At 30.2% G+C, this 14,526-nt stretch overlaps 1 protein-coding gene across 3 annotated transcripts; it reads left to right on the forward strand.

Annotated features, from left to right (window-relative positions):
• The first annotated feature begins 1,438 nt into the window (after positions 1 to 1,438).
• On the forward strand, positions 1,439 to 9,042 carry LOC120073863 (uncharacterized). 3 transcript variants are annotated; one of them, XM_039026780.2, is made up of 5 exons: positions 1,453 to 1,668; positions 2,939 to 3,061; positions 4,777 to 4,896; positions 4,973 to 5,046; positions 8,152 to 9,042. In XM_039026780.2, the coding sequence occupies exons 1-4, from the start codon at positions 1,632 to 1,634 to the stop codon at positions 5,038 to 5,040; spliced, it is 348 nt and encodes a 115-aa protein (XP_038882708.1). In that variant the 5' UTR covers positions 1,453 to 1,631; the 3' UTR covers positions 5,041 to 5,046; positions 8,152 to 9,042. The 3 variants fall into 3 exon arrangements, with proteins under 3 accessions (XP_038882682.1, XP_038882708.1, XP_038882691.1); XM_039026763.2 differs by lacking the exon at positions 8,152 to 9,042 and adding an exon at positions 5,185 to 5,417; XM_039026754.2 differs by lacking the exon at positions 8,152 to 9,042 and having other exon boundaries at positions 1,439 to 1,668; positions 4,973 to 5,216.
• The last annotated feature ends 5,484 nt before the right edge of the window (positions 9,043 to 14,526 follow it).

The following is a 14,526-nucleotide window of genomic DNA, read 5'->3' on the forward strand; positions in this document are numbered from 1 at the left end:
GATAATAGTTCGAATATCTAATCAATTAAATTCAATTTAACCAATAAAAGTTTTTTAATTATTTTCATTTAATTTTAATTTTCTAAATGAAAGGAAAATTTAAATTCAATAATTTTAGATAATTAACTTAAATTTTCCTACAATTCGAAATGTTACACAAATAGGATAAATTGCACATGTCCAAAATTGTACTCTAACAACTAAAAATATTAAATAAATTCACGTTTGAAAGGATAAAAAAGGGAAGTAATAAAGAAATAAAAAGTAGAAATAAAAAGCTCGACTCACCTTCAAGGCACGTGAAAGCCAACTGCCGCATTCACAGCCCTCAACTCCCTCACCCTAGTTTTAATCCCGCACGAATTTAGGCATAATTTTAAATATACATCATAAAAAAATAAATTTTCAAAAATAGAAAATAAGAAAAAAAGTATTTAAATAAATAATAAAGTTTAATTATAATTGTGATCTATCACAAAACAATAGAAACTAGTACAAGTCTATCCGTGTCTATCAAAGATCAAAATTGATAGAAGTCTATCATTAATACTATAAGTAATAAAAATTTATACAATTCTATCATTGATAGAGGTTGATAGAAGTATATTAGTGTCTATCAGTATTTTTTTTTTTTTGTTATTTGTGTAAATAAATTAACATTTTTTCTATATGTGAGAATTTCATATTAATAAATTTCAAAATTTAGAATTCAAATACCTTTAAAAAATAAAAGTTTTATTAAAATTTAAAATTTATTAGTGAATTATTTTTTTTAAAAAAAATAAAATATGTCAAAGATTAATTAAACAAGAAAAAAGAACAAAGAGACCTATTGAAACAACATGCATTTGAGAATCTATTAGACTTTTTTATGTTTAGAAATTTATTGGACACACTTAAAAGTCGACTATTAAATTACTTTTAAAATTTAGATCAAATATTAATTTTATATTTCTTATAATTTTTTTTTTAAAGTTTAAAAACTTATTAAATACAAAATTAAAAGTTTTAGAATTATTAATACATTTTTTTAATTCAATTAAAAATGATCAATTTATAAATATAGAAAGATGAATTAACTGATTTATCTATAGGAACTGTCTATACTGATAGACATGACATTTTACTATATTTGAAAATATTTTCAACAATTTTGTCATCTAAAACAATTATTCTTACCTTATTTAATTTAAGCTTTGAATTTTTATAATATATCTATTTATACTCCATATTACACTTCATTAGATATACATCACGTAATACATATAATTTTAGAGATGAAATTTCCAAATTTTTATTAGGAAATCAATTTAGACTTTCAAACAAGTTTTATTAATTTGATATTCGAAGACTAAACTCTTAAATGTAATAATAATAATGATAATGATAATGATAATAATAACAATAATAATAATGATAATGAAATGTTTAATTGGTTAAATTATCCTTTGGAAAAAAGTAAATTCAATATTCGGAGCTTCTTCTTCTTCTTCTTCCCACTCTACAAAAAGCTTATTCTTCAGCTCTGCAAAATTCTTCCATTTCAACTCTCGAGGAGTTTCTGCTTTTCTGAAGCCTAATCTTTCTCTCCATCTACCCGTGAATTGAGGCTTGTGTTCTAGCGAAGCACAATGGGCTGTGCTGGATCGTCGCAGACCAACGGAGACGGTGAGGTTCACTTCGCTTCTGTGATTCTTTTCTTCTTTTTATTGTCGGAGAAATTTCGTTTAATGTTCATCCGCTGGCTTGACTACGAGGAATATTTGATGATAATCAATGCATGTTGATTTGCTGTGCTACGGAGAGCGGGAGTGTTGGTTTGAGAGCATTGAATTTCTTGGAAATGCAATGGATTGCTCTTGATTTTCTTTCTTCGGTTATAGCGTTTCTTGATGCTGTGAGTTTTTTTTCTGTTTTGTGACTGTGACAGGAGATTCTTGAGCTTCACTTGTGATTATCAGATTTTGTAGTGGTGAATTAACCAGGATGAACAGTTCTCAAATTCAGATAATTACATAATTAAGGAATTAATTATATTAGTCACATATTTTGAGAATGATGGTTCAAAGTTTACTTAGTGTACTGCTCACAGATTCATTGACATTTTATGTTGGTGATTCAAATTCCACCACGGATTGATTCTTTCAGATCAATGAAATTGTCAAGATTTTCGATCGGAATATCTTGGCATAATTGTGGCTGTAAACTAGTTTCGCATTCAATGAGTTTTACTAGATTAATTGTGAAGCTGTGATGTTAGCATTCTATAACTAAAAATTCAGCCATTAACATATAAACGAACTGTACCTAAAGATAATCAGAGTAAAACATAATCTCTCTCCTCATAATATTGAATTAGTCAAAACAGATACTTATATGTTAGATTAAAATGAGAGGGAGAAGATACAAAACAATTTAATTAACAATTAACAGAACAAAACCAACTCAACACCTATAAACAAATATACCCTATTAGTACCTTATATTTATGTTTTATACTGCAATTAAAAAGGAAAGTTACAACATGCTAGTTTCTGGAATGTCAATTGTCTTTTGACTCTTTTCCATATATCTGCAAAATGTATAAGGTAATAGCTGTACGTGTATTCCTCCCTATCCCTCTCTATTCTCGTGACAAATACTGACAAAGTACAGGAATTGTTGATCTTCTTGTTTGTTTATAAAGAGGAAAAGAACTTTTCCGAGGTACTGAAATTGATAGAAGGCACTTCAAAAGAGTAAAGAAAATGAAAGATAAAGTAGCAAAAATGTTTAGGATGAAGTTTGTAATTCTCCTCGGTTTTTTTATAGTGCTGAAGGTTTAGGTATTTCATTTGAACTTTTCAAGACGACCATGCTGCTAGCTTCAAATCTGGCTTTGTTGGTTTATACTTGATTAAAGCCATCAAGATGGGACTGAAATTACTTCTTTATGTAGGGTCCATAAAGAAGATACGGAAGCCAAAATCGTGGAAGCATCCTCAGCCAATTACAAGGTCTCAGCTCATGCAACTACGGGATGAGTTCTGGGACACTGCACCTCACTATGGCGGCCGAAAAGGTAGTCCTGTCTCTGAATATTTTTTACCAGTGTTAAAACTATTCATGGTTCATTTGAGGTTAGCTGATCAAACAAGTTACCAAGAGTTTATATAATTAGGAATAGGGCTTCTTTTATTGTAGCAAACTATGAAGTAGCTCATGATTTTTGGTCTCAGAATCTACTTCTCTGACTCGAGGAAAATGTAAAACTAGGGATAGATGACCACTGTAGTTGCAGGGGACCCCATAAAGGTTGGGATGAATTATCCCTTGGAAACAACTATGATATCTTTCACAGCTATAAGAATAGTGATTGGACCTATCTCCAATTTCTAGGATCCTTCCATTGTTTTTCCTGTTTCCTAATAAACTCAGTTCTTCAGTTTGGAGATATAAGGTTTCCTATTTTTATGCTGATTCCTGATTGCTGTTACACCCACATCGAAGAATCTCTTCCTATTGTTTCATTTTGTTTAGGGGTATGAAGAAATGTGATGTAGAGAGCTTTGGCATGATTGCTTCAGTCTTTTTAATTATTATTATGTAGCTAGTTATTAATTATATTATGAATAGTTCTTTTTTTGTGAGTAAAGATTTGTTGTAGCTAGTTACCTAGGATTATGGAACTTGGTTAACTAGAAATTCATATGTCTCGACTTCACTTTTATAGGGTTTTTTTCTTTTTCTTTTTTTTTCCCCAGTTGGTTACCTCTTATTCTATTTAATTTCGTGGGGTTTCTTTCCCCTCTATCTTCTTTTAGTGGCCTTAGTATTTTTGTAAAGCTTAATGAAAACCACTGGGAATCACCACAAAATTTTGAAGCGACTTGCCTCATTTGAATTTCTTTTCTCTCACAACGGATTTTGCTGTCCCTTATCGATCTGTGGTTAAAGACATCAGTTCCTATTTTTCTCCAACTTTTTGCTTTCACTTCTCCCAAATGGTTTTTATCCCATTGTTTGCTAGATAGAAAGCAATGCTATTTGTAACTAAAGTCAATGCTATTTGTAATTTAAGTCAAAACTGTGTTGGCCCTAACTTTGCCTTTAGACTATGTTCTTGCTGTGCTTTTATTTGATGCAAACCTTAACCTTATCCATATGAAGGTCTCTATTTCACGGCACAATTTTCTTTCGATTTTCACTTTCATTAAATGACTACAATTGATTTTAGTCACCAATTGAAATTCTAGATCCCAGGTATATAGTTGTTGCAAATGGCCAAATAAAGTTCCAGTTCCAAAGATCCTTCAATCTTCTACTGGTCAATTCTCTAACATGCCTCCCCAGTCCCCAAAATACTGGATCACTTCAAAATTTGAACAAATATTGAGCTTAAAAATCACATGACAAAAGGATAATCGACTAATTCGTGGACCTTGCAATAAACAGAACTCTAATACAATGAGAGGTCTCCGTCTTTAGCAACCAATTGAGAGAAGTATGTGAATAATAGGATATTATTAGAGTATTAAGGGCATATTAAAAATGAGATTTGCAAATTGTGAGAAACATGTAAACTAATAGGTTCCTAAGATGAATATAAGAAAATTTTCAAAAAGAGGAAGAAAAAAAAAAAAAAAAGATGAATATAAGAAATTCTCTCTCTTGTTTTCCCATCTTTGGGCTACTACATACCCTTCAAATCTTTAACATTGACTTCATCTTTCTTATACATTCCTTTTCCTTTACATCCTGCACTAAAATTTACTAACTATTTTCCATGGCTACCAGAGATTTGGGATGCACTACGAGCAGCCGCCGAAGCCGAGCTTTCTCTTGCACAAGCAATAATAGACAGTGCAGGGGTCATCGTTCAAAATGCAGATTTGACAATCTGTTACGATGAGAGAGGTCCACAGCATTGCTTCCCTTAAGAAATTGTGATATGTTATTTTTAGTTTAATCATCAATATCAATCTTATCGCAGGCGCAAAATATGAACTGCCCAACTATGTTTTGAGTGAGCCAACCAATTTGATTCGTGACAGTTCATAAAAAAAGGTAACCCATAGCTACATTTCTATCGTATATAAATTACATAGGTTTAAATATTGTTTTAGTCTATGAAGGTTTCATGTTTGTCCCTTTCATTAACATTAATTACTTCATATCAAAACATTATTCCCTCATCTTTTACAGAGCAGATCGATTTAATGCATTCTTTCGTTTCACTTGCCTTGCTCTAACTTCCTGTAAGTTGCTTTTCACTATATGGCCAAAATGCAACATCGTCCATTTTCACATTTCTTGTACAAAAAAGGAAAAACAAAGATCAGAAAATGTTTGGGAACAAACCTTCTGCCAGTTTAGCAGTGTCATAAACTACTTGATTACTTGTATAAATAAAGATTCAATGAAAGTTTTAAAGCACAGTGATTGAACGTCGTATCGTATAGGGGGAAAAAACGCAATATTGTGGAATGGTGCTTTTTCGTCGTTTTAGATGTTTTTCCTTTTAAATTTTTTATTCGTGCATTGATATATTTTTAGGTAATTTTTTTAACCAACTTATTTATAAATATAACAAAATGTTACTAATAAGTTTTATGATCTATATTTATAGATGTCTATCAGTGTCTATGATAGTATTTTATTATATTTAAAAATATTTTTAGTAGTTTTACCATTAAAAGCAATTACCCTTTTTAGTAAAGTATATTTTTAGTTTTAATCTTTTTTGGTTCATAATTTTTCCATCTTTTATTTTAGATCATTTTAGTCTTCTACTTCTAACTTTTAAATAATTCTATTGTTTAAATTTTTGCATAGAAAACAGTTTTTTTATTAAGTTTATTTTAATTATTCAACAAATACTTGACCTTAGTTTTAGCTTTTACATACTTGTGTATTTTGAAATCTAAGGTTCACTAAGATAGTTTTTTCTGTCAAGGAAAAAAAAACGATGCATCTCTGAAAGTAATTGTTGGCAACTGAGTTTCTAGAAAAATCAACGATAAAATGAAGTAAATCAGTGTTTAATAAATTTTAACAAAAAGTTAGGTTATAGTATTTAGTAAAGATTAAATTGTTATGATTAATAATAATGACTAAATAGAATCTTTATAAAAAAACTGTATTTTTCTTTTTTTCTTTTTGTTGATAATTCATATTTTAAAATATTTGTTTAGAATGTCATATCATATATATGCTTTCAACTTAAATTTATATTTTTTGTTTCCTTTACGTTATTTCTTAGTATAAGATTACTTGTTAAATAGAGGAAAAGTATGTGTAATTTTTTATATATAAAAAAGTATGATATTATTTAGGAAAATTTTCAAAAGAAACAAATAATGATAGATTTCTGTCAGTCTCTATCAAAGAAGATTAAAGTTTTGTTATTTTGTGTAAATAGTCTTTCTTATTTTTTTATTTTTGAAAATTTCTCTATTATTTAATAAAAAAAAGGTGGCATGTATTGCACTAATTGATTTGAAATTTTAAGATATAAAAATTGATTTGAAATTTTAAGATATAGAAATTGATTTTTGTGACGAAACTATTAAATATACAAATCAATTTTAATTTATAAAGAATAAAATTTAAAATTGAAGTTTTGTTAGGGAGTACAGTTTATTTTACAAGAATCTATCTTCAAGAGTTAGGTAGTAAGGAATAAATTTTAAAAATAGGAAGAATAAATGTGTGGTTGAGAAAGTGATTCTAACAAATTTATTGGTAATCAATCTTATCAAACACGTGAAACGTTAAGGTTTTTATATAATCCCAAACATCGCTTCAAGATGTGTGTTTTGGAGACGGTTTGAGATTTGTTATAGTTTTTCAAATAAATTGTTGTCAAATATGCTTTTCATACCACAATTAGAAGTATATTTGTACTCAAGTAAATTGTGGTATAGATTTTCCTAATACACATAATTGAAAATATGATTTTCTTTAAACTAATTTACAACCATCTCGGTAAGAGTCTCAAAATGAGCCAAATTCAACTGTTATGATGCTTATAATATCAACCTTGAAGTCAGAAATTTAATTTTCCCACCCACATATTGTTAAAAAAAAAAATCATGTGATATAAAATGGGATACTTAAAATTATATTTCCTTTGCTTCAAAACATGTTCACATATAAGTTCTAGACGGTTAGTAATATCTCTAAACTTTTTTTTGTTGTATCAATTAAACTTGTGAACTAATAATTGTATTAGTTTAAAGATTAATTTAATCCATCAATTTATCATTGGGTTAGCCCAACCCTAAAAATTAAAGGTCCAAGTTCATCCCAAACACAAGTCTAAAGCCTAAAGACATGGTTTGAATTTGAATTAGACCGACTCAACTATTGTGAAGTCCATGGTACAACCCTTGGGCTTGGTTAATTAGATCAAAAGTTCTGATCAACCATCAACTCGCCTTAGATCGGTTCATTGGTTTATTCCGGTTATAGCTTTGAATAAATTTATTTTGTATTTTTATTATATATACTTAAAAAAATAATCATGTTAACTACAATATATCTAAATATGAGAGTAAGATGTGAGAGGGGATTCAAATTATGTAGAAAGTGCTTTCGAGAATGCTTTTTCGGAATCATTTCTACAAAGAAAAGGGTTGGTTTCAATGAATCCAAAATTCATTGCTTTGGTTGGTTTCTGAGTGAGTCTGATTTTGTTACTTCCACAAATAATCATTGTTGGAAATGGGGTAGACATTAGACAGTCCATGTGGCCCTAAAGTTTTCTAATTTTTTTACAATAAAATTTGGTCAAATATATTATCTCATCCACTCTCTCCCTCAGAATTGAAACAACAACTTTATCAATTTTCAACTATTTCACATCTTTTACAAGTTTTGTATGTGTTGAGTTTCCTCTTATCAAAGTCTCTTATTCTATCTCTAAATGTTATAATTTATTAAAGAAATAAGTATATGACATTAGACAATATTCTATTATTTGAGTAAATTTAGATAAAAGTATAGCAAAAATAGCATCAATTAATTGCGTATGTAACGGAATTGTCTTTCATAATAAGGCATAACTTGTATCTATGCGCATTCGCCTGGAGTTCGCTCCTAGAAATATAGTCATCCCTATCCTCTCACGTCAATCACACGAGCCTTTTATCCATTCTCATTTGATCACAGCGGGGGAGCAAGTCAAAATAAAAAAACTCACATCGAGTTTAGGGATAATCAAACTCAAACGGATGACTTCCGCCACGTCGAGGCAACACTCTACTGCTGAGTTATATAGTTTGAAATTGGCTATATTTATTTAAGGGTGGTTAATGCTTGCTGTTTTGGTGGTTGTATAAAGAAATGTTTTCCAGATGTCTCTTCCGTTGTTGATTTTGTAGATTATTCTTTTTTCTTATCTATTTTTCCGGCGATATTGTTTTTCTAAGGATTCTTTCCTTATTTAAGTTATGTTGCTTTTGAATGACTCTAATTATCTTTTTTCATTGTACCTTATTAAGAGCAAGTTGATATCTTGCTAGGGTTGTTGCTCTTTCATATTTTGTTTGAAGAGAGTTTCGTTCTCGTAGTGGCCAAACATGAGAACTGTGATTCGAAATCATTATTAATCTTGACATTGTACTTGTGATCATTGTTGAAATGAGCTTCGTGAGAAGGTTGTTCTAGGTCTTAGGGGACGCCCAAGATTTCATCATTACTTGAGAAGGGATTCCCTAATTTAGAGTGAGCTTAAATTCATCACGTGAAAAGGTTTTCACAAGAAGGTGGAAAGATTACGGTTGAGAGGAAGTCTCACATTTAAGGGGAGCCTAAATGATTGCTTATTAGTATTCTCATACATAAGGGGAGCCTAAGTTTCCTTGTGAGAATGTCTCACACTTAGGGAGAGTCTAAGTATTCATTCATTGAATTGAGCTATTCATGTATCACTGTATTTGTCATATGTTTACAGATAAGTACAACGTTGTAATTGCTTGAATTCATATTAGTAAAAATATCCTTCCGCGGACGTAATGCTCCCCAGACATAGGTGGTATTTCACCAAGCTGGGTTACCAAACCTTGCATTTTGTCTATCTTAGTTTATCTCTTTACTTTCTAATGTTCTTACAATTGTTGACATACTGCGTGTGACATTGTTATACTGTTTGATCAGTTACCTTTATTTCAACATATATATATATATATATAAACAAATTATAATGCAAGTAAAATAGTCCCCCAATATCTCTTTAAGATAGTGTAGATGACTAATAAATATCTAAACTTTTAATTTTAACTTTCCCTTAAAAATGTCTAATATATATATATATAAACTTTCAATTTAGTAGCTATAAATCTCATATTAAAAATGCTTAATAATTAATCGTTGTATTAGATTTTTTTTTATTAATTGAACCTCACAATTTCGATTTTGTAGCTCATTATTTTTTTAAAAAAATGTCTAGTACTACATATTAGACACAATAATTGAGATGTCAATGATCTAGTAAAGTTGGAAAACTATATATGACACAAATTTAGACATTAATGAGCTATAATTTTAACCTTATATAAAGTTGTGTCTCCTAACATGAAATTCTGTTTGTGCGTATGTCAATTAGTTATGTTCATTTCAGCGATATTATATGATTTGAATATTATATCGATGTATCTAAAATTATATTTATATGAATTTGTGTCCCCTTACATAAAACTATAGATCCCCCACTGAAAATAATGATTGCCCTCGATGAATATGTAATTTGGAGAAATGACATCTACTATTTCTTTTATCCTTGTAGAAATAGTCTTAATGGTAAATAATTTTATTTAGAGACGATTTGCCAACCGCTGATTGACAAATCAATCTTCGATCCAATCTAATCAACAAATATAATATAGATTATCCAATTGAACATTATTTAGTCCAAAGATAAAGCATTCAATTGAAGATCATCAAGCCCAAAAGATTGATTATCCAATAAGATCAACAAATCCATGGACAAATCCATTGACTTCATCACCAATCATAAAAAAAATAAGGGAAAATCAGATATATATAGCACTAATTACACTTTCATTTGGAGAAATAACAAACCATGGAATTCTTTTGAAATATAGCAAATTGTGTGATAACATATAGGTTGAATTTTCGTTAATCCTAAAATACCCTCAACAACCTTTTTAATTCTACTGTATAATTTTGCACCTTTCTTAATTACATTGTAATTAATTTATCAGAATGCCTCATTCCATGCTAAAAATCTGGCATAATTTTGAAAAAATTGAAATCTTGTATCTCAACAATCTTCTATCTTTAAAAAATGTTTCGATTTTTTCTAAATTCTTTTCGAAACTGACTTTTTATATTTATACTATACTTTCTCTTAATTCTAACTAAATCATCTGTTTATTTTGAATTTTCAAATCTTATACTATATTAATTTTCCTAACTAACTTTTTATATGTATATTAGATTTTCTGTTAACCATAACTAAATCATATGTTTTTTAAATTGTTTTATGATTATTTCTATTATAATTTTGTTTCAAACGTGAAATATTAGAAAACATCTCGTTTTTATTAATTAGTCTTACTTTAAAATTTTGAATCATATTATTTTTTGTTTGAAAGATTACGTTGGGAAGGATAGCAAAACAGAACCTTCATCAAATTTATAACAAATACACTCGCCCATCTATTACCACTTTTCTTTACCTCTAAAATGTCCTTATCTGGATTTTCATTTACATTGTAACTAATTCTGCAATTTGCAGGTTTTTAGCATGAATATTGCTTTCTCCTAAATTATCCCCTTACACTTTTCAAATTTTAGAAATCGAATGTAATCTTTTTTTCTCAAATATCATATTTGATCTTATTTTCGATTTCAAATTTTATTTTATCTAGTTTTTCAATTTTCATATTTTTCTACTGATTTATTTTTTGTTCTCAATTGACAATAAGTCTATTTTGGACGTTGGGCTTAATGATCAAATCCACTAGTGCATAGATGAAAGGTTCGACTTAATCGACCATCCAAGAGTTCATGTCGTAAAGTCTCTTCTTTTTGAAGTGATTCCTATCGAGTCATTGTGAAAAGATAGACTAAGTATATGGATGGTGTTGGTATTAACCAATTTGCCTTGGGGTCTTAAACCACCTTGACAAATTTGATCAAGGAAGGATGTATCATCATCGTCGAATATTATTTTTTTCTCTTCTGTTCATGAGATCTGAATTGACATCAACACAACTGGGTGTACATAGGTTGGATTGGGGAATTATTTGGACTAACCCAAAAATTCAAGTTAGTTGCTAGGTTGGGTTGTTTTCAAACTATTTAAGGAAAATGGGGTACTTTTTGTCTTTATTTGAATGTGTCTCTTGAATAGACGAATTCGACATTATCTTATTCTTTTTTTGACCGTGCACTTGAATGCATATCTTGAAGAGACACATTCAAATAATTAAATTTAAAAGAAAAGAAAAGAAAGAAAAGGGAATGCGTCTCCTGAACATACGCATTTAGTAATATTCAAGGTCAAAGTGCATTTTCTTATTAGTACAATTTTCTTTATTCATGACCAGAATAAGGCCCTCTATTACGCCTAGATCGATCATGTTGAGTTACATAGTGTCCATGATTGAAACGATCTCTTACACTTGATGGTTGGTCCTCCTCCATAAAGTGTATACCCTCACCACGATTTTGGTATATCACATACTGATCATGGACATCTAGACGGACATGTGAAGTTGCCCTTCTTCCATACTTAGCATATTGAGGGTTATTGGAAAATTTTTAAATGTTGAGGGAGACAACATCATGTTACTACGTGTAAAATGATCGAGTAGGATTGTTGGATATTCATTCTGAACATTAGGTTGAATAGAAACATCCTGATGTCTTGTTGGATCTCCTTGTTCTTCCATTGGAATATCACCATCGAAATATCACACTCGATATATAGAAGTGAGTCTAGCAAGGCCCTTATAGCAGATAATATCATATTTGGTAAACCGGCCTGAAAATAATTGAATAACAAGTTGATGACTTTAAAAATTATTTTGGTATGTAATTAAGCAATAAAATTAAACAATCCTAGTAAATGATAAACTCATATAAACAAATGATAGGATACTCCTATTTTTGTTATATCACCTGCTCACGGTGGCATACCATTCAATATATCCAGTCCCAGTATCTACATTATTGTTAACAGAAGGTCTATTAACAACTAAATTTTGACGATTTTCTCAAATTGAAATTTGAAGAGCCAAATATGCAATCCAATCTTGCTCATGCCTACCTCTTAGATCGTGTGAATGGAGCCAAGCGTCTGTATTGCAAAGTTAAGAAATTTGTTGCAACATCCCAAATTGACGCATCACACGATTTGGACGATGCTACCCCCCACAACAAAAAAACATATGAGTGGACATCTAGATGTCCATATCTCATTACCATTAAGATAATATGGTGGTGATAGTTGGATGAGATGGTTGTATGGCTCCCAACTAATCTGCATGCATATGTATTAAAATATTAGTGAAACAAAAGATTGAAACATTATTAATATATAATATATAAATAAATATAATATTATTTGGCTAGGCATAACGTATCCAATATGCATCTATATGGCAATAGAACATGCGTCGGTGCTCTAACTACAGAAAAATTGTCACTCCATTTACAACAATCAGAAGTTGAATATTAGTTATTAGTATTTCATAATGAAGACAACGATAATGAGGTAAAAATGCTTACCATACTACAAGTGGTTTAACCCTTTAGTTGTTTTCATATTAGTGGAGTCGTCGAGGCACTAAAAGAGGAAATCGATCCTATGCCCAAATTTGCAACAATAGAAGCAAGCCTACAATGTCTTTGTCATCTATAACTGTACCCTTGCTAAAAGAATCCCAGTGAAGGGGTCCGTAGCGGAAGTGAATCATCCCAATTTCTAATCAGTTTTTAGAAAGAAAATTTTACAACACATGCATTTGGGGAAAAAATAAATCATACAACATGCAACAAAAAATTAAACGAAAAAGGTTTAGGAAAACTTACCCTTGAAGACGTTCTTCAATTGAATCCATCGAACACTACCATGAAGGAGTCTTTAGTATTCTCTGGTGAGAATCTAAAAGGTGTGGGCTCTAGAGTGTTTTGGGATTGAGGGAGAAGGCAGAATTTTGAGAGATTAAACTTGGGAGAGCCAAAAAAAAAAAAAAAACTTTACTGAGAGTGCAACCTTCTTTTGTATTGCCAACATGAGCGTAGCTCAACTGCATAGTGCTTATATTATTTTGTATCGTTTTTTTTTTTCTTTGTGGGTTTTTTAAGGAGAAATGGTGGAAAGAAAAAGATGGGGAGGGAATTGTAACTCCCTCCCCTTAATTACAATAAAATTAAATAATTAAAAAAATTATTTAATAATAAAATAACTAATAAATAAATTTAATATATAATAAGTTGGTTATTATATATTATGCAATCATATGTTATATATAACCTATAGTTTCTTTTCTCTCGCTTATGGTATTTAATATAAATCATATTTACATTAAATTTTAATTATATGAATCTAATTCATATAATTAACATTTGAATCATATTCAAATATTTAATTCCTCTCATAAATTCTTTATATTATAATGTATCAAATACATTATAGTAATTACATCATATATAATTACATAAACTTAATTATATCATATATAATTAATTTTCTCAATTAATTTGAATAAATCAAATTAATCTAAAACTTCATTCTCATAAAATTCGATGAGCTAACGAGGGGACCTCATGGATCTGTAGCTTGAAGCTCTACCGATTCGCGAATAATTAATTAAATTATTCGCCATCAGTTGACTGTCAAGCACTCCATTAAAGACCGACAACTGCACTCTTCGCACTATAAATATATTTCTATGTCCATTGGATATAACCAAACCACAGTACGACGACCCTTCACAAATTGCTCATAAGTACAGTTGGGCCAAATTACCGTTTTGCCCCTATAGTTACATCTAACTTCTTAAGTACCACTGATTCCTCTAATGAACAATAAATCATAGTCCCACTATGACTAACCTCTCTTAGGCCAGGAGAGGATGTGGCGCCACAATGTTCAAGCCCCGGAATCAGCCCTTAAGGGAGCAATTTATCTACTTTCCCAACATTGGGGAATGAGTGAATTTCATCTTGTGTAGTTGTGTTCCCATCTCTCCAATTAGACGAATCCTTAAAATGGGTCGGCAATCTGGCCACTTTCACCCATAAAAATCAAAGAACCGCCTTCATAGGCAGGAGTTCACAACTCACTCAGGATTCAAGTCGTGTTACCTATGGTCATCCTGATGAAATGGAAGTCTCTATAAAGAACGTTGTTATATAATGAGACTACTCATTTTTTGGTACAGTCTTATACAAACTCCTTTGTATAGAATATCCCCGCTCACATGTCTCCACATGAATGATTAAGATCAGATCACTTGTAGCACTTTACAACAGTTGTAACATCTACAAAGCGGACCATACTCGTAGTGTCAC

The sequence above is a fragment of the Benincasa hispida genome, chromosome 1 (assembly GCF_027475165.1).
Source record: "Benincasa hispida cultivar pf3 chromosome 1, pf3_genome.v1.1, whole genome shotgun sequence".
In the NCBI taxonomy this organism is placed as follows: Eukaryota; Viridiplantae; Streptophyta; class Magnoliopsida; order Cucurbitales; family Cucurbitaceae; genus Benincasa; species Benincasa hispida.

Excerpts from the sequence above, each read along its gene's own strand:
- LOC120073863 (XM_039026754.2), top strand. The coding sequence starts at position 1,632 with ATGGGCTGTGCTGGATCGTCGCAGACCAACGGAGACG. Across the intron at positions 1,669-2,938 it reads GTCGCAGACCAACGGAGACG|GGTCCATAAAGAAGATACGG; the intron begins GTGAGGTTCACT and ends TTCTTTATGTAG. Across the intron at positions 3,062-4,776 it reads TCACTATGGCGGCCGAAAAG|AGATTTGGGATGCACTACGA; the intron begins GTAGTCCTGTCT and ends CATGGCTACCAG.